Source organism: Bacillus rossius, chromosome 1 (assembly GCF_032445375.1).
Source record: "Bacillus rossius redtenbacheri isolate Brsri chromosome 1, Brsri_v3, whole genome shotgun sequence".
Taxonomy (NCBI): Eukaryota; Metazoa; Arthropoda; class Insecta; order Phasmatodea; family Bacillidae; genus Bacillus; species Bacillus rossius.
The window spans coordinates 283,958,396-283,985,128 of NC_086330.1; the positions used below are offsets into that span (position 1 = coordinate 283,958,396).

At 42.1% G+C, this 26,733-nt stretch overlaps 1 protein-coding gene across 3 annotated transcripts in view; it reads right to left on the reverse strand.

Annotated features, from left to right (window-relative positions):
* The window catches only part of LOC134527667 (tubulin alpha-1C chain-like), a 105,683-nt gene that overhangs the window by 45,198 nt on the left and 33,752 nt on the right, over positions 1 to 26,733 (reverse strand). For 2 of the 3 annotated variants that reach the window (XM_063360541.1, XM_063360543.1), the window contains exons 5-7: positions 4,846 to 5,027; positions 1,027 to 1,123; positions 402 to 500 (exon numbers count right to left, since the gene is read on the reverse strand). In XM_063360541.1, the coding sequence (XP_063216611.1) occupies positions 402 to 500; positions 1,027 to 1,123; positions 4,846 to 5,027 (378 nt within the window). The remainder of the gene's footprint in view (positions 1 to 401; positions 501 to 1,026; positions 1,124 to 4,845; positions 5,028 to 26,733) is intronic. The other variant, XM_063360544.1, reaches the window with a different exon arrangement.

A 26,733-nucleotide genomic window follows, 5' to 3' on the forward strand; every position in this document is an offset into this window, starting at 1 on the left:
GACGAGAAGATTGCGCGTCAGTTCAGAGCCTTGCGCTTAGAGGCGATACCTCGCTAGAAGCACCAGCGAGTGTCGTATTTATCATCCCGCCTCATTAACACAAATACACCCCTGATTAAGCGGGCCACTTTAGGAAGTCACTAAAGATAATTCATAAAATAACAAAATGATAATCACTTCAAAACTACAAAAACTGGGATCAATAATTCAAAATTAGAATTAAAGAACAAACATAGAAAAATACGAGATGGCAGGGCCTAATCCCCTTTAAGTAAACTCGGGGACATTTTCAGTGTCTGCAGGCATCTAAAAAGATATTTATTCTACGTATAACCCATTTTCATGGTTATTTCAATAATGGCGTGACTTTACTGCATGCATCTCGTGGCTGTCCTGATTACCATCTGATGATTGGGTTCGAAGCACGACTTCGTGATTTCCGCCACTGTCAACTGCTCGTGGCCTGCCTTCTCTGCTGATATGACTGGCGCATACGTCGCCTGAAAAAAAAAAGTCACAAAAAAACACGCCAAGCGTATAAGCCAGAAGGTAGCCAACTTTTAAAAAAATGAGGACCAATTTCGAAAATCAACTTATACACTGTTATAAATTAAGTTACAGTCCACGTAGCTGCTTCGGCAGCTAATTCTAGCGGCGGGTGCGGAATCTTCTTGTGATTCGTGTCAATAAATATAGTTGAAAATACAATTTGCTTATAGTTATCAAGTTCGGCATTATTTTAAAGAATTCTACGTTACATTTCGTGTCCGAGTTTCGAATTATAAGTATATTTGCAACATGTGAACACATCAGTTTGCTCGTTATCGAGGTTAGATGTTACACATCTCTGGCGAGTTTTAAATTTCTTTGCACATAATCTTAACTTTTTTTACGTTTAATATAAATACTTACTCCTCTTTTTTTTTCAAATGAAAAGTAAAAATTTCTTAATGTTGAGATAAATTTTGTTGCACCTGCACAATCAATATGCATTAACCCATAAATGAATGAGGCATTAAATCGTACCAGTGGAAAGTGTATCCTTGGATATGGGACGAGGTTGGTTTGAAATTCCGTGAGGTCCACGTTCAGAGCACCGTCAAATCTTAGAGATGCTGTAATGCTGGAAACAGAAAACTATTTAGTACTTAAATGTATATACAGAATGATTCAATATTCGTGGTACATATATTGAGGGGGGGGGGGGGGGGTTGATAGAATGCAACTAGACAAGCACAATGCTCAAAAATAAACCGGTGAGGCGCTACACAGTATTTATTTTTAATGAAACAGAAATATTGTTGTAAATTACAGATATTTGTAGATTTGTACATTTACATGGAAAAAAAATCACAAATAATAGTGCTCGCAATAATACTGGGTTCGGATTCTTACCCGGGAATTTATGGTTTTTTTTTTTCAGTACACCAAAAGTTAGGTTATTTGTAAACAATTCCGTGAATATCTTTTCAGTATTAACTGCACACATTAATAAGCATAATAAAACAAATTCATAAGAAATACTCAGTATTATCCCTAAAAACGTATTTCATACATGCAAAAATAACCATAGCCATTTGTTGCACAAAGTTACAATATCTTTCTTGAAGTATTACAAACGGTGTATTGGACAACTGGTTTCCAAAGGAATCTTTTGTAAAAGTACAGAATTTTGTTTTCTGTGTAGAGTGCGCTCTCCAACAAACCATACAAATGCGCTGTTCACAGCAACCGTCGTAATCTGTGCTGTGGATCTCCAACGAGTCCGAGGGGCACCCGCATCAAGAAATAGCCGAAATGAGCTGCATGTAGGCGCTTGTGGATGGCAATACGAAGGAAGCACAAGGAATGTACCGCGAACATTTTACAAACAGGTGTGTGAAGCCTGCGTCAACGCAGTTGTGGTGTGGGATGTGTGTATTGGAAGTTGTTTATTAATACATTTTCCTTAAATTCATCTGCGTCCTGTTTTTGCGTCTATTTTTCTTTTTTTGTTTTTCATCATTTTATAACAAAGCCTACCTACCGTCCTCTAAAGCTTCATCAGTTGAGTTCCACGCACATAATTCATGGCGCCTTTGTGCTTGTGTAGTTAGTTTTGTTCTGTCACTAACACGGGGTTTGAAACACTCTTTCTAGCATTGAGACTCTACGTCTCTTCTCAGACTTAACTAGCCAGTCGTGGCATTCGTAATCGTAAAGGCCTTGTCACAGTGTCAAATAATGGTCTCCAATATTTGGCAATAGAGTTGGAGGGGCAGCATTGGACGGAAAATGGATTGCAATTTTCTCCATCAAATATAATTGGATAAATAACATTACATATATTTAAATCTTGCCAAACTATATCAAAGATTATTTTTGGTCTGAACTATCTCAAACTTTTCAATTTTAATATCACTTTTGAAATTTTTATGCAGTTTGTGCATTAAAAAAATCTTTTTAAACATCTATTTATTCCATTATGAAATAAATGTTCAGTGATTTTTTAAAGTTATATAAATATAATTTATTGTTTACACATTTATATTTTTCTCATACGACATTCATATTAACATTTTAGTTATTTAACTTTTATGACATCTTTAATAACCCATGTGTTCTTCGCCATTTTAAAGATTCGTTGTGACGGATGTCATTTCCGTTTTCGATAGGCAAGATTTTTATTGGCCGATTTCATCCAACATCCAACTTATTTTGTAATCCGCCGTATATACAAAATATTTTATGGAAACTCAAAGTTGTCCAGCTTGTCAAATAAATATGGCTGCGCTAATGACGTTTTCGGTGACGTCATTACCCTCCAACTTTGACAACATATTGGAAGGCGTGAAAGCGAAAATTTGACAGTGTGACAGGGCTTATAATTGTATTTCATCTAAGTCTAGAGTCTTTCTTTTTCAGAAATAAATATCTTCAAATACTGTTTCGTCCATAGACTAATAATAATGAGAGAGATCGTTCACGGAAACTGCGCAATAAACATTTACAGCACCAACAAAATAGCATATTTGATATGAAAACTGCGAATGACCAGTCATGGCGAATGAAGGTTTTCGTCATTGAGGTTATAAAATAACCTCAAAACACCGCTCACATGTGATGAGCATGTCCTAACATAATGAGTGTCATAATTTTGAAGGAGTAGGTATTTGATTGATATTTCCTAATAACTTATGATCTGGAGAACAATTTGTAAACAAATGACACATGCATAATTTGTTTACATCAGCTGTTTTTACAGTTCTAAAGGAAAAGCACACACTGTCAAGGAGGGTCTGTGTAAAGAATCTGTGGAAATAATGTTCTAGCCTAAGGTAATAACGAATGCTATAGTATGCCAAAAGTTAAAAGAGTACAGATGGATTAAAATAATAAAATTATAAAAAATTAAAACTAATAGGGACGTTAGAAGTGTTCAACAATAATATGGCTGAGTTTCAAATAGCCCAATATTCATCCAGAGGTTGTGTTACGGTTGTGAGCGAGCTGCATGCAAGGTCTGTTCTAGGTGGGCTAATTGGGGGGGGGGGGGGGGGGGGAAGCCTGCACCCTGACGAAGGGTTAGAGGGGGTTGATAGCTGTCGCCTCTCGGGGCGTAAGCATCGCTCCCGCGGGCTGCGGGCCGGAAGTGCACTGCGACCTTTTGGGTTACCGAAGGAGGGAACTGCGTGGGTGCTTCGTGAGCTGCTACCAACCGCGTCCCACGGATGGTGGATACGTGATCCTAGTATCTTTGGAATAGGTTCAACATGAAGAACAGAAATTGTAAGACGGACTTGAGTGTTCAGCAGGTAAAAATAACCGTTCCTCGTTAATTTTGGACAGAAGAAAACAACGATGAGTGGAATGAGAGGAGGATCCCATAGAATGGAAAAACCCAATTATGACTGCTTCTGGTTATCTGATTACCACTCCTCAATTTGCTATTGCGGGTATCTGTGGATGCAAGCGGTCTCGAAGTTCTGCGATCCCTTGTTTTTAGAGATGTTTACATCTTGGCAGCATCGGGGGCGCGGCGAACATCTATTTAGGTCCAGCCAGGCGCGAGGACTGGTGGGCCCCTTCCCCACCTCTCTGCAGTCGGAGGGCGGTAACGAACTTCCGAGTTGGTAGGCGACTTGTAAGAGAAGCGATTTTCTTAACATTCTGTAGAGTCACAGTGTACAACTACTCTTCATGTATTCCTTGTATTATAATGAAGATTCAACTGGATGACCAATGAGACTGCTGGTGACGCCCGAGAAACTAAGTGTCTAGCTCAGACTGTTTGCTTAATCAGTCAACACTGCGACACAGTGTGTCGCCAACTGTTGCCGGCCTCTTAGAATCGCTGATTCCGGGTCTGTCCCGGGCGAAGTAAACCCTAGATCCGTCCCTGACTACAGGTTTGATGTGTGCTCTCAGGTCAATGTTTATTTACTTATTTGCGGAGTGATCAAATCATTAAGTAGATTTTTATATATTTCCAAAATAAGTTATACATCCAATTAGGATTTTAAAAATAATTAAAAAAGTTCGTCTCTTGGGAGTGCGTTTATGGATGAATTTCATTTCATATAATGGTTAGTGCGCAAGGAATCTTGGGAGATAGTTAGCTTATAGGTGTGAGGAAGAGCAAAACACTGCCAAAGCGAGAATCTGGTCCGTGTATCAGATTTCACAGTACTCGAAAGTAATTCCATTGGTTTTAGTATCCTTTTGTCAACAGTGTTTGTTTTTAACATCATGCGATTGTCAGTGTCCGAAAAAAAAACACCAAGAGTTGCTTTGCAAGTGACAGTTACCACTGGTACTACTATTAAGAATTGTCGAATCTGAGACATGTTACATGGTAGACTTTACCTGGACACGATCTGGCCGATGAGACGGTTGAGGTTGGTGTAGGTGGGGCGGTCGATGTTGAGGTTACGCCGGCATATCTCGTATATGGCCTGGTTGTCCACAATGAAGGCCACCTCGCAGTGCTCGAGCGTGGGATGCGTGTACAAGATGGCGTTGTACGGCTCTACTACCGCCGTGGACACCTGTACACTGACAGTCATGTAGAGAGATGCTTGTCTTCTGAGAGCGATGCCATAGCTGGCATTTACGAACACCTTGAATGCAGTGAGTCATATAATAAAAAAACAAGAGTAATATGGAAAGGATTAATATAGTTTAGAGTCAGAACAACCAATATGATTCACAATTGGCTACACTTAGCGTAGACTTAAAATACCGCGCATCATGTGCTATTGCACTAGCAATAGTGATCATAATCGAAGAGGAGGAAATAGGACCTAAAATACATCCTTTTGGTTTTAACAGAAGATAAACCATAGAAATTTTCTTATGTATAATATTGCAATTTGGAAACATTAAGCCAGAGATCATACATACTGTCTACTGAAAGCATTATTACAATTGCAGTTATTCCCAAAAATGAATAAACACTAAATGCCAATGACTTCACACGGGAAACTATTTTTAACTGTCAGTAATAATCAGTTAAGGCAACACAGTAACTGTATACTCTGCTCTAACAAAGAAAAAATTAAATAAATTTAAGAATATTTTAAGACCTAAAATGTCTTGAAATTAATGTGGCGTTACAAGATTTCTATCTCTTACTCTAAAAAAAATACATTTCAGATGGAACTAACTTATAGTAGATTTTACATATTTTTTACAAAACTTATTTTACAATATTACATATTTATAGGAACAGTACTGTCATACATTTAATAATTTTAACACAGAAACCAGTTGTTTTGTAGCTAGTGATAAGACTGTTTTACATTTTGTTCAATTTGCATAGTGATATACAGTGGTTGCCCTAAACTTTGCAGGTCCTGGGACTTCCACTTTTGCGGTGCCCTGATTGTTTCTAGAAAATCCTCTCAGAAAAGACTAGTGGGTTTGCAACAAAGTAAACTGGTGGAGTTACAACAAAGGAGTCTGGTGGACATGCAACAGGGGAGTTTGGTGGGTGTGGAAAAAAATAGGAGTATGATGAGTGTGTAACAGAGGAGTCTGGTGGTAGTAGAACAGAAATGTCTAGTGATTGTAGACCAGAGTAATTGGGTGGGCATGGAACAGAGGAGTCTGGTGGGCATGAAACAGAGGAGTCTGGTGGGCATGGAACAGAGGAGTATGGTGGGTATGGAACAAAGGAGTCTGGTGTGAATGTAACCGAGAAATCTGATTGAAATGTAACAGAGGAGTCTGGTGGGCATGGATCAGAGGAAACTGGTGGAAGTGGAACAGAGGAGACTGTAGGGAGAAGAACAGAGGAGAATGAGGGGTGTGAAATAAAGAATTATAGAGGCCGCGGAACAGAGTAGTCTGATGGGCATGTAATATAGCAATCTGGTCGGTGTGGGACAAAGGAATCTGGTAAATGTATAAAACATGATTCTGAAGGCAATAGAACAGAGAAGTTTCGTGGACACGAAACAGAGGAGTCTGGTGGGCAGTAAACAGAGGAGTCTGGTGGGTGTAGAGAAAGAGTCTGGTAATTGTGGAATAGAGGAGTCTAGTGTGTGTGGAAGAGAGGAGTCTGATAGTTGTGGAAATAAGGAGTCTGGTGGGCATGGAACAGAAGAGTCTGGGGGGTATGTAACAGAGGAGTCTTGTAGGCATGGAATAAAATAGTCTTGTGGTTGTGGAACAGAGGAGTCTGGTAAGTGTATAACACAGGAATCTGGTGGGCATGGAACAAGGTTTTCTGGTGGATGTGGGTCAGAGGAGTCTGGTGGTTGTGGAACAGAGAAGCATGGTGGGTCTGTAACAGAGGAGTCTGTTTGGCACTGAACCTAATGAGTTTGCAACAAAGAGGTCTCATTTTGTGGAACAGAGAGGTGTGGTGGGCATGGAGCATAAAACTATTCAGGGAATGGACCCGAGGATTCTGGTGGGCTTGGAACAGACGAGTCTGGTGGGTACGGAACAGAGAAGTCTGGTGGTCATTGAACAGAAGATTCTGGTGGATGTGGAACACAGAAGTCTAATGCGTGAATAACAAAGAAAACTAATAAGAGTAGAGTCTGGTGGGCATATAAGAGTAGAGTCTTGTAGTTGTTGAAAAATTAAGTCAGGTGGGCATGGAGTAGAGGAGTATGGTGGGTACGGAACAGAATATTCTGTTGGATGTAGAACAGCCTAAGTCTTGTGGGCATAGACCAAAGGAGTCTATTTTTAAAGGAAAAAAGAATTTTGTGGGCATGTAACAAAAAGTTTGGTTGGGTATCAAATAAATGAATATGATGGGAAGAAATAGATGAAACTGGTGGGCATGGAATAGGAGTATAGTGGACATAGAACAGAGTATTCTGGTAGGTTTGTAACAGAGGAGTCTTGATGGGATGGAACAGAGGAATATAATAGTCATGGAAAAGAAGATTCTGGTAGGGATGGAAGAGAGGAGTATAGTGAAAATGGAACAGAGGAGTCTGTTGAGTATGGAACAGAGCAGTCTAGTTGCCATGAAACAGAAGAGTCTGGTGGGTGAGAACAGGAGAGTCTGGTAAGTGTGTAACATATAATTATGTTTGGTGTGATATTGTAGAGTCTGGTGGTCATGGAACAGAGGATGTGGTGGGCATGGAACAGAGAAGTATGGGAGTCATGGAACAGAGGGGTCTCTTGACCATTTTTCAGATAAATTTGGTAGATGTGTAGCAAAAGATTGTGATGTGCATGGTAGAAAGTTGTCTGGTGGGTGTGGAACAGAGGAGTCGGGTAGGTGTGTAACAGAGGAATATGGTGGTTATGAAACAGAAGATATCGGTGGGTGTGTTTCAGAGGATTCTGATTGGTGAGGAACAGAGGAGTATGGTGGACACGGAAACAGTTATGTCTGCGGGTCATGAAACAGAGGAGTCTGTTTGGCATGTAAAGGAGTAGTCTGTCGGACTTGGACAAAGGTGTGGAACATTTAGATATGGTGCGTGTGGAACAGTCAAGTTTGTTGGTTGTGGAACAGATGATTCCGGTGTGGCATGCAACACATGAGTCTGTTAGGCATGGAAAGGGAGACAGGTAATTGTAGAACATATGAGCATTGGTGGGTGTGGAACACAAATTCTAGTGGGCATGGAACAGAAGAATCTTGTGGGTGTGGAACAAAGGAGTCTGAACATCATGGAACAGAGGAGCCTTGAGATTGTTTTAACAGATGAGTCTGGTGGAAATGAAATAGAGGAGTCTGGTGGGCAAAACAGAGGAGTAAGGGTGGGTGTGGAACACAGGAGTCTAGTGGGCATGGAACCTAGGAGTCTGGTGGGTGTGGACACAAAAATTCCTGTAGGGCATGGAACAAGGGAGTCTGGTTGTTGTTGAATAGAGGAGACTGGTGGGTGTGAAACACAGGAGTTTAGTTGAGCATGGAACAGAGTAACCTGTGGGTGTGTATAGGAGGAGTCCGATGGTAATCGAACAGAGGAGTAAGGTAGCATGGAACAGAGCATACTGTTGGGTGTGGAATTAAGGGATCTGTTGGACATGGAAAATAGGAGACTAGTGTGTGTGGAAGAGAGTTTTCTTGTGGACATGAAACAGAGGTGTTTAGTGGGCATGGAACAGTGTATTATGGTGGGCATTGAATAGAGTAGAATAGAGGGTGTGGAACCTAGGAGTTCAGAGGTTCTAGTAATAAGAAGAGGTTGATTAAGTGGAATAAAGGAGCCTGGAGTGTGTGGAAGAGGATTTTGTTGGGCATGGAACAGATGAGTCTGTGTCATGTGTATCAGAAGAGTCTGGAAGGTGTGTAACACAGTAGTCTGGTTGGCATGGACTGAGGAGTTTTGTGGGCATGGAACATAAGATTCTCATAAGCCTAGAAAAGAGAATTTTGTGGGCATAGAATACAGATGTAAGGTGGGTGTCGAACTGAGGAGTCTAGATGGTGAAGAAAAAAGGATTCTAGAGGGTGTCGACCAGAGGAATTTGTTGGTGTCTAATATAAAGGGGTCTATAAGGTGTGGAACAGAGGAGTATGGAGAGCATCGAACAGATAAGTCTGATGGGTGTGGAATGGAGGAGTCTGGAGAGTGTAGAACATAGGAGTATGATGGATGTGTAATAGAAAAGAATGACATCGATCAGAGGTGTCTATTGGGCATGGAACAATGGAGTCTGGTAAGTGTGGTAAAGGCAAGTTTGGTTGGCATGAAACATCATATTTGGATATGCATAGAACATATGTGCCTGTTGGGTGTGGAACAAATGAGTCTAGTTGGCATGGAACAGAAATGTCTGTTTGAAAGTAAACAAAAAATGGTGGACTTGGAACAGAGTAGTCTGGTGGGCATGGGTCAAAAGTTTATGAAAGACATGGAAAATGAAATCTGGTGGGTATGGAATAGAAGAGCCTGGTGTAAATGGAACAGAGGGCTCTGGACAATGTGTTACAGAAGAGTCAGTTGGGCATGGAATGGATGCATCAGGTAGGTGCGTAACATAAGAATGTGTTGGGCGTAGAAAAATGTCTGGTATGAATGTGACATAAGAGTATGTTTGGGCATGGAACAAAGGAGTCTGCAAGGCATGGAACAGAGCAGTCGGGTGGGAATGGACTAGCAGCATCTGGTATGTGTGTAACAGAAAAGTCTGTGGTTGTGGATTAATAGAGTCTGTTAAGCATAGAACACACGAGTCTCTTGGGTATAGAACAGAAAAGTCTGGTGGTCTTGGAACAGAGATATCTAGAGGGTGTCTTACAGATCAAGTCTGGTGAGCAATGAACTGAGTAGTCTTGTGGGTGTAAAACAGAGGAGTGAGTTGGGTATGGAGCAGAGAAGTCTGGTACACCTGCGACAGAGAGTTCTGTTGGAAATAGAACAAAGCAGTCTTGGGTATGGAACAGAGCAGTCTGGTAGGCATTTCATTTTTCAGAGTAGTCTTTTAATCATGGAAAATAGTATTCTGGTGGGTATGGAACAGAGGAGTCTGATGAGCATGAAACATTGGGGTGTAATGGGTTTGGAACAAACGAAACTGGTGGGTGTGGAACAGAGGAGTCTAGTCTGCATGGAATAGAGGACTCTGGTTTGCATGGAATAGTGGAGCCTAAATGATATGGAACAAAGTATTTTTGTGTGTTTGGAACACAGAAGTCTTTTGTGTGTTGAACAATGGATTCTGGTTGGCATGAAACAGAGTAATATTGTTTGCATGGAACAAATTATTTTGGTGGGCATTGAGGGTCTGAAAGGTGTTGAACAGAGGGGTCTGGTTTTTGTTGAACTAAGAAGTCTGGTGTGTGTCAAACAGAGGAGTCTGTTGGGCATGTAACAGATGAGTCTGATAGACATGGATCAGAGGAGTCTAGTGGATGGAATAGAGAAATCTGGTGGGTATGTAACAGAGAAATCTGGTGATTGTCGATGAGAGGAGTAAGGTAGGTGTGGAACAAAAGAGCCAGGTGGGCATGAAACAGAGGGGTCTGGTGAGTGAGGAACAGTAATTGTTTGGTCATCTAAAAGAGGAATCTAAATGGTTCTGAACACAGGAGTCTGAACACATGAATTTAGGGAGTGTGGAACAGAGAATTCTGGTAGACATGAAACAGGGGAATCAAGTGGGTTTTAAACAATGGATTCGTGTGGGTGTGAACCAGATGATTCTGAAGGGAGTGGAATACAGGAGTCTGGTGGGCATTGATCAGAGGATTTTGGTGAGTGTGAATAGAGAAGTCAGATATTTGTGGAACTTGGATTCTGGTGAATGTAAAACAGAGGAGTCTGTTGGGCATGGACTAGATTAATCTGTTGGGTGTATAATAGAGCAGTCTGGTAGACATCAAACATAGTAGTGTGGTGGGTGTGGATCAGAGGTGTCTGTTGGGTGTGAAACAGAGTCTTTTTTGAGTATGGAACAGAGGATACTTGTGGGTATGTTACAGATTAGTCCATTGGGCATGAAAAGGTCTTTTCAGAATTTATTAAAAAAATTTGGTCGGTGTTTATTTAACTTAGAAATCTGGTACGTGTGTGACTGAGCAGTCTGTTGGGCACAGTACATATGTGTCTGATGGGTGTTTAACAGCAGTGTCTGGTTGGTGTAGTAAGAAGTCTGGTGGGCATGGAACAAAGGTTTCTGGTTGGTGTGGAACAGAGAAAACTGGTATATGTAGAACAGAGAAGTCTGATGTGTATAGAACAAAGGATACTGGTGAATGTGGAACAGAGGAGTATGGTGGGCATAGAACAGAGGAGTCTTGTGGGCATATAACAGAGGAGTCTGTAGGATGTTAAACATAAGTGTCTTTTGGTCATGAAACAGAGAGATCTGGTGGTAATGAAACCTAGGAGACTAATGAGGTTGGTACAAAGGAGTCCCATGATTGTAGAACAGAAGAGTCTGTGGGCATGGAACAGAAAACATTAGTAGGCATGGGTCAGAGGAGTGTGATTCATTTGGAAAAGAGGAGCCTGATAGGCATGTAACAAAAAGTGTTGTGTGTGTGGAACAGAGGAGTATGACTGCCATAGAACCGAAGTGTTTTGTTGGCATAGAACATAGGATTCTGGTGTGTGTTGAACATAGCATTATATTGGGTATGGAATCGAGGAGTCGGTTTGGCATGGAACAAAGGAATATGGTGGGCATGGAATAGAGGAGTCATTAGGGTGTGTATCAGAGGACTCACAAGATAGTGGAACTGAGGAGTCTGGTGGGCTTGGAACAAATGTGTCTGGTGGACATGAAACTTAGAAGTTTGGTGGGCATTAAACAGATGATTCTGGTGGGCGTGGAACAGAGAAGCCTAAAGTGTGTATAACAGAGGAAACTGGTGGTTTTGGAACAGAAGTATGTGGTGATAGATGAACACAGAAGTCTCGTGGATGTTAAACAAAGGTTTTTGGTGAGCATGGAACTAAGGAGTCGGGAGTTCGTGGAACAGAGAGGTCTAGTGGATAGTGAACAAAAAGGAGTCTATTGGCAGGTAACAGAGAACTTTGATGGTGCGAAACAGAGGTATTGTGGGTATCGTACAAGGATCCTGGTAGGTATTGGACAGTGATATCTAGTGGGTGTGAAACAGAGGAATCAGTCAGTGTAGAAAAAAGAGTGTTGGGCATGGAGAAGAGTTGTATGATGGGCATGGAACAGAGGAGTTTGGTGGACTTGGAACAGCAGAGACACTGAGTTTGGGAAAGGGGTCTGGTGTAAATGGAAAATTTAATTCTTGTGTGCATGGAACATTGGAGTCTTCTCCATGAACTTCTCTATAAGATATAAAGGTAGGAGGAGTGTGGTGGGCATATAACATATGTGTCTGTTGGGTGTAGAACATAAGTATTCTGGTGGTTGTGGAAAAGAGGATCCTGGTGGGTGTGTATTAGAGTAGTCTGAAGTTTGTAGAACAGAGGAGTTTTGATGGGTGTGGAAAAAAGGAGTCTGGTGGGCATGGAACAGAGAAGTATAGTAAGCATTTAACAGAGGGGACTTAAGGGTAAATAACAGAGTATTTAGGTGGATGTAGAAGTGATGTATCTGGTGGGAATGGAATAGACACTCATGTGTGAAATAATAGATGAGTTTGGCGGTAATGTAAATGTGGAGTCTGGTGTGTGAGGAGCAGTAGATTCTGGTGGGAAAGGAACATAGAAGTCAGGTGGGTATTGAACAGAGGTATTTGATAGACATGCAACAGAGGGTTCTGGTGGGCATTGAACACAAGATTCTGGTGAGAGTTGAACAGAGGAGTCTGGTGAATGTATAACAGAGTAGTCTGGTGGACATGAAACAGATAAGACTGGTGGGCATAAAGCAGAGAAGTCTGGTGTGCAAAAAACAGTGACATCTGGTGGGCATGTACAAAGGAGTCAGTTGGGTATGGAACAAATTAATATTGTGAGAAGGGAACAAAGTAGCATTTTGGGCATGGAACAAGGGAGTCAGGTGGACATGGAAGAGAGGAGTCTGGGGGGTGGGATACAGTGGAATCTGTTCGGTTTGAAATAGAGGATTATGGCAGTCATAGTAGAGAGAAATACAGTGGGCATGGTACAGAGGAATCTAAGATGCATGGAACGCAGGAGACAGGTAAGCATGTAACTGGGGAGATTGGTGCGCATATAACAGATTTTTATAGTGAGTGTATAATAGAGGATTATTGTGGGTAAGGAAAATATGAGTCTACTAGATGTAGACCAGAGGGGACTTATTAGTGTGGAACTGAGGATTATATTGGGCATAGACAGGAGACTCGTGGGCATGGAACAGAGGATCTGGTGGGTATTGAACAGAGGAGTCTAGTGAGCATGAAACAGAGGAGATTGGTGTGGTTAGAACAAAAGAGTCTGGTCGGTATGTAACATAGGAGTCTGGTGGGTGTGAAACAAAGGAGTTTTGGAGGGTTTAGACAAAAGAGTCATTTGGGTGTACAACAGATGAGTCTGGAGGGTGTAGAACAGAGGGGTCTGGTGGGTGGGGAATAGAGGACTTTGGAGGGTGTAGAACAGAGGAGACTAATGGGTGATCAACAGAGTTTTTTGTGAGTGTGGAACAGAGGAGATTTGTGGGCATTGACCAGAGGATTCAGGACGTTATGGAACAGATGTGGATGGAATGTGTAGAACAAAGGAGTCAGTTAGGTGTGGAACAGAGAATCCTGGTGGGTGTTGAAAAGAGGAATCTGGTAGGCATGGAACAGAGGAGTCTGTTGGTCATGGAACAGAGGAGTCTGGTGGGCAAGAAACAGAGAAATCTTGTGTTGAAACATAGGAGTATAGTGAGCATGTAACAGAGAAGTCAGGTGGGTGTGGAACAGAGGATTCTGGTGAGTGTGGAACAGATAATTCTGGTGGGTATAGAACAAATTAATCTGGTGTGTGTTTAAACAGAGGCGTCTGGAGGGTGTAGACAAGTGGCATTCGGTTGGGTGATGTGATTGCCTTGTTGACTAACCTTTTGTAAATTTCTTCAATTGGGAGACATATACAAGTACATGAACACATTTTAATATGTAATAAATGCCTTTTGGTAGTTTAAAAAGGAAGTAAGTAACCTGAACAGTAGTTTTAAGTAGAGTTTCTGAAATTCATAAGGTAAAATAAAACTTATATTACAAAAGTGATGGCCGTACGGGTTTCTAGGTGGGGGAAGAAGGTTTACATTATTTTTTAAAATAAACTTAGATTAACAGAATGCTGGAAAAGGTAAACAAGTGGAACAGCTAAAATTAAACTTAACTATAAAATTTCCTTCATAATAATTTAGGCTTTTGGAACATTATGTTCACTCATACTAATGAGCAATAGAATTTATATATTTAAGTAACAGGCTTGTATCAAAATTTTCTTTTTTCCAGCTTCGCAGAGAATATCGTGATGCATAGTCAAAAAGATAGGAGGCGAGCTCAAGAGAAAGGGTGCCTGCGGAACAAGGGCTACAGGCGCCTGATTGTGCATGGAGAACTTGGGCGCTGACCTGTCATATGAGTTGTGCCAGAAGAGAAGATTAACAGCAATCCGGCAGTGTAGTTGGACCCACACTACTCAGAGAAAACTATCATGTGTAGTGAGTAAAATGGAAATAAGGCTCAAAAAGGGAAAAAATGGAACCGATAAGGAAATCTCACTAATCATTTTCGGTGGATATCACTGAATTTACGGCATTTAGTTGACAGGTAACATCCGCGAACACATCAGACGAACTTGACGAAATAAAAGCTAACTCACTACATAAAGACAGGAAAATGAAGCAAAAAGCAGGGGGGAAAACACTCCCATTTTACACGACTACATGCTTAACCAGACTTTCTCCCGAACTAGTCACGAAGTGAAGCCCCAAACGCGAAGAGTGTGCGATCTGGCAGAGTGCACTCCATGGAGAAGACAGTCCCAGAAGGAAGATCGCCACGCCTAATTAAAAGGGGCAATTTAGATTCGAGAAAAAATCGAGGATGCTAAGGCCTAAAGCAGGGGGGAGAAGTGGCCATGGCCTGGAAAAGGGCGCCGCCATAGGCAACTTTAGGAACTAGAATTGTCTCGGGTATACAGTACTTGAAGAGGCCGGCATATGGCGCCTCGAGCAGGGGTGTAGTCATAGGGTAGGAGACAGTGATGTACAGCCCGAAAGGTGGCGCTTCCTAACGCAGAAAAACTTAACTACAAGAGAAAGGGTGCAGCTTTGGTTAATGTAGCACCCAACAGAGGGCATGGTGCTTCAGAGAGATGGGAGGGAGACCATGCTAGGGGCTCTATGAAGAAAGGCCAAGGAGGGGGGTCTAGCAACAAGATGGCGGGTGACACTAGAGCCCGGGGAGGAGGAAAGGAAAACATTCAGCACAGGACATCATTGGGGGGAGGAGGGAGAGCTGCATTTAGGGATGGCGGGCGGATCGAAATGATGCGCCGGAGTCTTGGCAAGTATGCCTAATCGTACTGGAGGAAGGCACGGTGGTGTGTCTGAAAGCACGGTGCCTGCACGGGGCACCTGAGGCTGTACGTGAGTACGGACAGAGAAAATATTGCCTATTTCTATTCCAGCATGTGACAGTGTAGCGTGTCCGGCCGCTCAGCGCTGAAGCACTAGCCGGGTACTGGCGACTGGGTAAAGTTTAAATTGGGAGGGCCCCAATAAGAAAGAGTAGAATTTTTTTTAATCTGAGCCACTTAATATTTGTCAAATTCTTGAATAAATGAAAAGCGTAAATATTTGCCGAGAAGTAGCTGATTTGCGGCCACAGCTTTCTTGGAAACCCTTAGCATTGCAACAATGTCTAGGGACAGTAGCAGGGCCGGCGCGTCCATATAGGCGAACTAGGCAACGGCCTAGGGCGCCAAGTAGCTGGGGGCGGCGCAGCACGACACATAACAGCTGATATAATATGTTTAACGATTATTGAAACTAGATTAAAATGGAATTTTGTAACACTTTGGAATGTTTACATTGATATAAGTAATTATTTAAAGTCCACGGTGACCTGTTTATGATTTGCAATAAGTAAAACAGTAAAAAAAAAAAAAAACACAATCCTGCTTACATTTGATTTTTGACAAAATCTTAGGCTTACGTGATGTATTTTGAGGCAAGGAAAATTTTTTTTGGGGTGTCCGGTGGGGGTGGGGGGGGGGGGGGGGGGAAGCACATTAAGGTTTTTCGCCTAGGGCGCCAATTTACCTTGCACCGGCCCTGGACAGTAGGACAGTTGGCGTCTACAAACAGCACTACAAAACTTCAAGTCACGTGATTATTATTTCCCATAAAAATGTGTAGAAATCAAATGTAAATCCTTCTTCCTCACAGTTCACAGTGACTTGACAACTTTCTGATATATTTACACGCTAGCTTGCTACAACTTCCTGATAACATAATGACGTCGTACCGACCGAAGGCCATTAGCCCGGCCTCAGCCCGCAGTACTGGCTCCTGCTGGTGGAACGCACCCCTCGCCAAGTCTTCACCCAAATGAGAAGAGCGGCGTAACCTTGGCGCATGGAGGGAGTGTCCCCCCCTCCGCACACCAACCCCTGAGGCAGTTCTGATCAGCTCGCGGCCCGGAGCAGACGTGCGCGTACCGTGGGGAGCCTTCAAGTCTTGTCTCTGATTCCTCACGACTGGTAACTATAGTCATCACCGAATACCTTTTTCAACGCAACTCCCCACGCGACTCCGGGTCGGTTTTTTTTTCTACGGTGCAGGGATTAACCCGGCCGTCGCTACTTTCCAAGTCAAGCCACCGAGTCTAGGGGACACTCTGGGGCCGATCGACCCACTCACGGTTAGACGACAGAGCTAGCCTGGCGCCCTCCCGGAAAACACCCCAATTTTCACATACAGCTCCTTAGACTCGCCGCGGGAATCGCACCCGAAACCCCGGCTGATGGCAATAAAAATATCAACTGTCAGACACTAGTGACAAAAGAGCTTTTAGTACAAAACAGAACTAATGGATGAAATTCATATTAACAGCTTAAATAAAATACTGAAATTAATTACACTTGCTGCATAAATAACCCCTATTTTATAAGCGAGTGAAAACAAATAAGATAGTATAAAACATTATAGTATAAAATATAAACTGTAAACATAGATGAAGCTGTACCATTGAATATTCATACTCGCATGTCCTTATCAAACCTAAAATACTGAGGGAGCGAGTATAGCCAAGTCCCGACTCTCGGTCTACTCCGGGCTCGCAGCTGGTACTCGCTCGGCCGCCCTGGACGTGATGACGCTCTACCGACGTCTCTGCCCGTGACATGCAGCTGTGAACCAGGTCGTTCGAAGGCGGGGTGCCGGGTTCAGCCAACGCTCGTCGTCCCGCCGCACGCACCGCCACTGTCTGCCCAACACCCGATGCTGGTCTCGCCTGGAGAGCGAGTGGCTCGTCACTAGTATCTCTCTCCCCGCCCCTTGGACGCGGACCACAGGACGCAACTGTCAGCAGAGTGACGTCAGGCGGCTGACCAGCAGGGTGTCGTCTCGGCGCGGCTGATCGTGGCCTTGGACCCGCTGTTGGTCGCTGTGTGAAGAGATCCGCGTCGGCCCCAGTTCATGTAGCTGGCCGGGCGAGCTGTTCTCTTGCTGGCGGATTGATCTGGATGCTCACATACTCACACTCAGGAAGCTGTCGTCACAACTGTCTGAGGCACGAGAAAACTAGTGACGCCAAATCACCTCGTTATAGTTTTCTTTGGTTGATGATTATAGGTTTTCTATATTGCGAACAATATTAGGGACACTACGATCTGGTAATTGGCACTACTGTACTTTAGCGGGTGAAAACTATACCAATATGGTGTTAGTGCTCACTATCATACAACAAGTCGGTACAGTATCTAATTTGACCTCTGTGACATCACACTGGTTGATCACTACATAGCATGGGCGCAAATCTGTAGGATTTCCAGGGGGGGCCCGTGAATTCTGTGGTTTAAGAATTTTACGCTAGAGGTCAACCGAAACAAGTCTTCTCTGGATGATAAGCTCGTATGTTATACACTTTATTTTTACGTAAGTGATATTAACAATAAAGCAGAGCAAAATGTTTTAGTAATTATTAATTCATGACTATAAGCAGTGATCTCTCAAACATGTTTGAATAATTTGTTAACCTAAGTACATAAAATATCCATGAAAAAAATATATAATAATAATATACGTGAATATAATGCAAATATATAACACCCCACCGATACATTACCATTTTCCAAAAGTGTTTATTCTAATTTCAATTTAAAAATAAATGATTAAATTAAAATAAAACAAATATTTAAGGGGTCTCCCATACAACAAACGTGGAAACAGAAAAAAAAATTCACAAATGATGTATTTCTGTTGCCGCTATAACAAGAAATACTAAAACAGAATAAAATAAATATTTAAGTGGGGCTCCCATACAACAGACATGATTTTTTTTGCCGTTTTTATAGATAATGGTACGGAACCCTTCGTGCGCGAGTTAGACTCGCACTTTGTCGGTTTTTTTTTATGCCACATCACATAATTACTGCGATTCAAATGCTGTTCGTGAAATTCTTTGTTCACAGTTTTTGATGCGCCCTAAAAACCCAAAGCGCCAAAGCTAATAAACGGATCAACATCAAATGAACGATCGAATCATATTAAAACCCTTAAAGAATATTTTATTTTGTAAAGGCATCAACCAGGTAAAAAAGAAAAAAAAACTTAATGATACAAATGAAAAATCTCGGAGATAGAACTATGAAATTTATCCTTCAGCTAATTAAACTACATACATTTCTCGGCTTATATTTAGTATAATCAGTGTTTTGGAAGTGAATTATTTAGTTAAAATATGCCGCTTGATTAGTTATTAAAGAGACGCGTTTGCTTCCTTATTAACTTAAATACGGATGTGTAACGTTTAAATACTTCTTTCTCACTCTTACTTCTGTTTACTCGTGCAGTGTTGCAGTTATCAAATAACAAATGTTATAAAGTGATTATCGGCCATGAATTGTGAAAATTATCGATTGATAATAAAAGGGGAGTGATTTTAAATTCCATATTGACGAGGAAAAAAATTATTCCCTGTATATTCACATGTAACGTACAGAGCAGCTAGCCTTACAGAATGAAGATGAGCTAAAAAATTCCAGAAAATGGTATATAAGTTTCAGTTCGTAAATAAACTAAATTCTGCTATAATTACTGTTAAAGTATTAAGTTGTTTATTTACTGGAAAAAAATAACGTTACATAATCACTTAAATAAAATATATTACCTAAATAATAGTCACTACTTATAAAACAATCAAGCTTACCAGGTGAGATTCTGTTTTCCGTGTCTTCCGCGTCACGAACTTATCCATGTTGATGTTTGCCAAGAAAGCAGAAGACTGGCGCACACGAGAGAAAAACCACTTTAAAAACAGACTACCTGAAACCTATAATACTGTCGATTCAGAGCACAAGGTAGTGTGGGTAACAATGGGGAGGAAATGCTAACGGAACCTTAACCTAGCTTCGTCCTTTGGAATGAACGGTTTCTAGGAATTAAGGGTTTCAAAGTTCTCACTGGAAAACTCCATACCATGGCTTTCGCAGAAGGGGTAAGGGAAAATAACTACGGAACTCGACGGTATGAATGTTATGCCCCCTAGGTGGACTTAACGACTTAATAAAAAAAAATTTTTTTATCCTCCAGAATTTTATTATAGTTACGTTGATGGAACTGATAGTACGCGATTACACTGGTACAACAAGTTAACAATAGTTTACTCTTTTGAAAAGCCTCTGGGAAATGATCCGTCCTAAAAGTTTTATTAAATAGTTTTCTCCCACCTTATTGTCCGACGCGTCCGTTTACTTTTCCTGCGTTGCGGAACGTTGCGGCCGTTGCAGCTGATGGAGACGTCATCCTCTTGGTCGCCCCAATCTGACCACCACCATGGATGGACGGCGCCAGCGCAGCCCAATCGGCAGCATCTCGTTCTACTACACTATTCATAGCCGGGTCACTGAAGAGCCGGTCACCCCTTTGCAAGCTTCCTTGTCGAACGGTTACGTTTCTGCTGCCCGAGGGACCCTCGATTGCTGTCCCCTCTAAGTCTCTTAGCACTTCACCAGCACGTCGCGTAACGTCTACCGCCTGACCACACGGTCTCTCTTCTGCCACCTTAACAGTCCTCGCCGCTCACCACCGCTAGTGGCGCTGCCATCACCAGTGGCGCTGCCATCACCTTGCGCATGCGCGACTACCAACCACCGTGTAACTTGAGCCCACCTGACGTCACAGCGGCGCGGCCGTTTAAAACGTAATAACCGTTTTATCCTCCCTCCACTTATAAAAAAAACTGCCTTTTTTTTTTTGAAGCCCCACAAATCGCACTCCCTACCTACCAGAGGCTTTTTTTTTTTTTTCAAGTTGCACTCCCTACCTACCAGAGGCTTTTAAACTTTTGTTATCAATGGTTTTAATTACAATATTTTTGTAACTATTAGCTATGAAACTAATACAACTAACTCACACATATTCCTGACTTACATGATACAATCGTAATTACAAAAAGTATACAATTATTTACATATTGCTACTGTCCATCATTCTGGGCTACATAATGTTTTAGATGAGAAACATGAACTTTATTAACAATGGTATTGTCTTGTACCTCACCTAATTGGACAGTCACTGGAGTTAAAAACTTCAGGACTCGATAAGGTCCGACATATTTCGGCGCTAATTTCGCCGTAAAATTCTGCGCTTTGTTACTCAGATAATGTGTCTCCACCAAAACCAAATCTCCTGTTTTTACCGTTACTTCTATACGACCTTGGTTATATCTTTCCCTAAGTCTTTCCCTATGCTTCCTCAACTTATCTAGGGCTATTTCCCAGTCTTGTTGACTGAATACTCGATTATCATCCTCACTTGTAACATAACTGTAACACCACGCGTTTATCAACGGATGGTACAAGCGCCTGCCAAAAAACATTTCAGCCGGTGTTACTCCTGTCGCCCCACTTTTAACATTATTAAAACATAATCCTATTTCATACAGACCACTATCCCAACGAGTATGTTCACGAGCGTGTGTATGGTATGCCTTCAAGGCGTATTTCAGATCACGATTGGCCCTCTCCGCCACATTGGACTCGGGCCGGTACGCACTTATCTGAATAAACTTTACCCCCCAGTTTATCGCTAAACATTTCATTTGTTGTGACACAAAATACGTGGCGTTGTCGGTTACCATGTTTAACGGTGACCCGAATATTGGAAAAACTCTTTCCGTCAAAATACCTATTATATCCTGTGATCGCGTTTGACGCATCGGAAATAGTAATACAAACTTGGTACAGCTGTCAATAAGCAATAGAATATACTTAAATCCGGTTTTACTCCGCGGTAAAGGACCGAAAACATCCATATATACTCTTTCCCAGGGTTTTCTCGCCACTGACGCCTGATGTTTTCCTTGCGGTTTTTTATTCCTTGGTTTCGTTTTCTGACAAATATCGCATTCCTTCACCCATGCTTGTACCTCTTTATTCACCTCGGGCCAAAAAAATTCACGCTTAATCCGCTGCAAGGTTCGTTCTCGCCCTTGGTGAGCCCCGAAAAACGTGTCGTGATAATACTGAAATGCGAGCCTCCGCAATTCCAGTGGTAAAAACACTCCAAACTGGCCCCTTTTATCAATTTTCCCTATCAATCCGCTTCTAACTACATACTCTTTACTCCCTTCCTCGATTTTCTTTTTTATTTTCTCACACTCTGGGTCGTTCGTTTGCTTCGTCTTTAGATCTACAAAGATAGCCGGTACTTGATTTAAGATACATAATGTACCTCTATCGTAGTCCTTCTCGTCACTACTACTCGTGACGTCGTCCTCCGCGTCGGGGCGCTCCTCAGAAAACATACGCGACAAACAATCCGCGACCTTATTATCGGTACCTTTGATATGGCTGATTGTAAAATTAAAACGCATTAACCTCATCACCCACCGGCTAAGTCGTCCTAATGCCTTCTGTGATTTTAATAACCAAGTAAGTGCCTGATTATCCGTTTCTACTTGAAATTGTACCGGTTCTAAGTATTCACTGAATTTTTCCATGCCAAACACGCATGCCAAGCACTCTTTTTCATACGTCGAATATTTCCTTTCGTTGGCATTTAGTAAGCGGCTAGCATAAGCTACCGGTTTTAAAGCCCCTTCGACCCGCTGATTTAATACTGCACCTACCGCAATACCACTGGCATCAGTCTGTAAAACCAATTCTTTTTCAAAATCCGGTAGCGTCAGTACCGGCGGCGTGGTCAAAGCGCGTTTCAAAAATTTAAACGATTTTTCTTGTTCGTCTGCCCAGACGAAATCAATTCCTTTTCTTTTCAGCAAATTTAAAGCGTCAGTCTTATTCGCGTAGTCCGGAATGAACTTAGCATAGTACCCACACATCCCCAAAAATCTGCGAACGGCTTTTAAATTTGTTGGCCGGGGAAAATTTACGACCGCGGCTACCTTATCGGGATCTAATCTTAACTGACCTTCTGATATGATAAATCCTAGAAATTTCGTGTGTTCCTGAGCCCACGTTACTTTATTTGGGTTTACCGTTAAACCCGCCGCGCTCAATGCTTTCAATACCTTTTCAATGTGCTCCTTATGTTCTTCCCAATCTTTGCTGAATATACAGACATCATCAATATAATTAAAAACAAACTCATACTGATATTTACCTAACACCTGCTCTAGTACTCGTGATAGCGCCTGTACACCATTATTACATCCGAACGGCACGCGGCACCAGCTATAGTGCCCCCACGGCGTAACAAAGGATAAGGGTTCTCTCGAGTCCGGATGTAACTCGATTTGGAGGAACGCTTGGTTTAAATCTAATATAGTAAAATACTTCGCTTTTCCGAGCTGTAATAACGCCATATCCACACTCGGGGCCGGAAAGGGGTCTGCGCATAACTTCAAGTTTACCTTCCTCAAATCCGTAACTAAGCGATACGCCGATGGTTTCCCTTTGCCTTTCGGCACCAAAAATGCCGGACTAGCATATTTACTGTTTGACTTTACAATTACTCCTTCATCCAACATTTTTGCGATTATCGCACGAAACGGCTTGACCTTGGCAGCAGCCACCTTATACGGTAAACAAACAACTGGCTCGGCGTCCTTAAGATGAAAACGATACGGTAAAACCGTACAATGTCCCAGTTTGTCAGTCAAAACATCGGCATATTTTTCTTGAAAATATTCAATCATGTCCTTTCTTTCTTTATTCTCCGCAACCCGGTACAATTGTTTCTCTCCTTTACTTATTTCTAGGTCGACCTCCTGCCCTTTTTTGTTACTAAATCCGAAACGCAGTTTACCTCGACGAAAATCAACTATCGCCTGTGTATGAGACAAAAAATCTATCCCTAAAATTACAGGATAATTTATATCATCGAGTACATAGCACTCGTATTTCCAGGTAAACTCGCCCATTCTAATAGGTACCCGTACGACGCATTCTGACAACAAAAACCCCCCGTTAGCTGTGGTGAATTTCACTTGTGGTATTTTCTTCACCTTTATAACCCCAATTTCATTTTCCCGGAGTAACTGATTACAACATTTTTTTTCCTATCAATGTACTGGAAGATCCCGTATCCACCAGACAATGCACGGGGATTTTTCCAATCATAATAGGCACAGTAATAGAACTAAGCGGTTTCTGCTTACGTAATGGTTCCGGTCCCTTTTGTACCTCAAACTTTTTCAAAAAACAGTTTCCTCGTCGGTGCCCTTTGTTACCGCACTCCCAACACTCGGTCCCATTTTCGCCTATATTCTCTGACGTCGTCGTCGTGCAGTCAGCACGTAAATGATTATTGGACCCGCATTCCCAACATTTTTTTTTTATACATTTGTTTTCGTTTCCGGTAGTTTGCGTTCTTTGTTCCTCATGACTACTATCGTGACTCCCCTCCCTTTCTACGGCCTGTAAAGTCTGTTTCTTTTCCTCTGAATATTTCCCTTTTGTCTTACACTCCACCTTCAGGTGACCTAATTTCCCGCAATTCCAACACTCAATTTTAGTGTGGTCGCGTCTCCCAGCAACAGCTACGTCCCGTTTTCGGGGCCTATCATCTTTACTACGGTAATAACATTGCGAGTCGGTGTGATTAACTCGCCGACAAATACTACACGGTTGTCTGGTTTTTTCCATGCCTGCTGCTACCGTAGACGGCATAAATAACTTAGCGCTATCCAATTTCTCCATCTCCTTTACTTCCGCTAGCTGTAGCAAACTCGCTAACGTAGCCGGACGTGTCGCGCCTATAAAATACCTCACGTATTCCTCACGAAAGTTATTCATTATAATCGCTGTCAATTTCTCTTCCTCATCAGGCATACCGAGAATTTCGACATGACGTATTATGTCAGTGACATAATCTGGCAAATTTTCCCCCTCTTTCTGTGTTCGCTCCAAATACCGTAGCCGTATTTTCGTTAATGACCAACTGGAACAAACTTTACTCAAACATACCTTAAATAATTTATCAGCGGTCCAGACTTCTAACGTGGCTTCCGCAAAAATTTCCCTGAATTTTTCCGGAACCTTCGCGATCATTCCACCATACCACATGTCGCGAGTGCCTATACCTAATTTTAACATTTTATTCAGCTCAATTAAGAAACGAATAACATGATCTATTTCCAAACTTTTTAAATCAGGTATTTTATCAATTAAAGTCGTGACTCTACTTTGTACCTTTAAACCAATCGGAATAAACTCTCCCACGCTGCCTGCCGTCCCCGGATCTTTATCGCCATCCCGGCGAATAAGCTCTCGCACCTTGACCCTTAATGCCTCAATGCCTTCATCGGGGTTATGCTCCACGCCCGCCTCGCTCAGCATCGCGATCAGCGACGCTTTACTGAGCTTCTGAGCCCAAGAAGTGGCGGAGAACATTATGATTACGATTATTACTACACACGCTAGTGCCACACTCGTAACCAAGGTCCCATAAAAAGGTCGATTACTTCTTACCCTGTTGAGACACGTGGCACCTAACCGGTTTAACCGCCCCATTCAGCTCCACCTCCGCTCTGAAGGAGCAGAGTGGCGCACCTACGTTATGCCCCCTAGGTGGACTTAACGACTTAATAAAAAAAAATTTTTTTATCCTCCAGAATTTTATTATAGTTACGTTGATGGAACTGATAGTACGCGATTACACTGGTACAACAAGTTAACAATAGTTTACTCTTTTGACAAGCCTCTGGGAAATGATCCGTCCTAAAAGTTTTATTAAATAGTTTTCTCCCACCTTATTGTCCGACGCGTCCGTTTACTTTTCCTGCGTTGCGGAACGTTGCGGCCGTTGCAGCTGATGGAGACGTCATCCTCTTGGTCGCCCCAATCTGACCACCACCATGGATGGACGGCGCCAGCGCAGCCCAATCGGCAGCATCTCGTTCTACTACACTATTCATAGCCGGGTCACTGAAGAGCCGGTCACCCCTTTGCAAGCTTCCTTGTCGAACGGTTACGTTTCTGCTGCCCGAGGGACCCTCGATTGCTGTCCCCTCTAAGTCTCTTAGCACTTCACTGTGTGCTCGCCGAGACTTCCAGCACGTCGCGTAACGTCTACCGCCTGACCACACGGTCTCTCTTCTGCCACCTTAACAGTCCTCGCCGCTCACCACCGCTAGTGGCGCTGCCATCACCAGTGGCGCTGCCATCACCTTGCGCATGCGCGACTACCAACCACCGTGTAACTTGAGCCCACCTGACGTCACAGCGGCGCGGCCGTTTAAAACGTAATAACCGTTTTAATGTAAAGCATGTCAAAGTGTCTGTCGTCGTTGTAAATAATAATCTGATATATATGTTGTGTACACCATTAACTTTAAAATCACGAAGTGGGCCCCCCCAAGGGGGGGCCCATTAATTCCAGGGGGGGCCCGGGCCCCCCTGGCCCCCCCGGGATCTACGCCCATGCTACATAGTATAAAACAAAGTGGCTTCCCACTGTCTGCCTGTCCCTATGTATGCTTAGATCTTTAAAACTACGCAACAGATTTTGATGCGTTTTTTTTAATAGATAGAGCAATTCAAGAGGAAGGTTTATATGTATAATACATGCATAATATAGAAGAGAAACACTGGTGATTTTAGAGGTTTCTAATGTGATGTCATAAATAAACACATTTTTTTTTGCGCTTACATTGCAAACGCTGGCTGAACCCTACGAGATAGATCATGTTGTTGATAATTGTTGAATATCTTTAGTTATTAGTCGCACGAATAGTAAGTAAAATATTTTTTATTTAATGATCGAAAATCGTAGTTTAAGAACTGAATAGAATAGGTATCTTTTGTTGTTGATATTTGTTAATTATCTTTTGTTTTTAGTCTATATTTATAATTATTATATTTAGTATCAGCATTGCACCCGTGCGAAGCCGGGTCGGGTCACTAGTAGTATATATTCCTTGGTAGTAGGGGTGAGTTATTTACCAGTCGCCTGGTAAATATTGGCGAGGAAGGATTTATTAAATGTTTTAACAAGTTCTTTCACCGACAATCGAACCGGAGAACCCAAATTAGAAAATGTATATGCTTTATATTGTTTACAAATATTATTTATTAAATATTTCTCAGAATTCTTTTAATTGATTTTTTTTTAATTCATCGGGTGTGACTTTAGGACTCCGGACCAGATGGCGCAAACGTGTTGTTTATTGAAATATTTTTTTTATAAATTTTTTGTGCTTTTAAATAAAAACATAACAGTAATTTTAAATTCCACACAACTTTCATTACAGTCGAG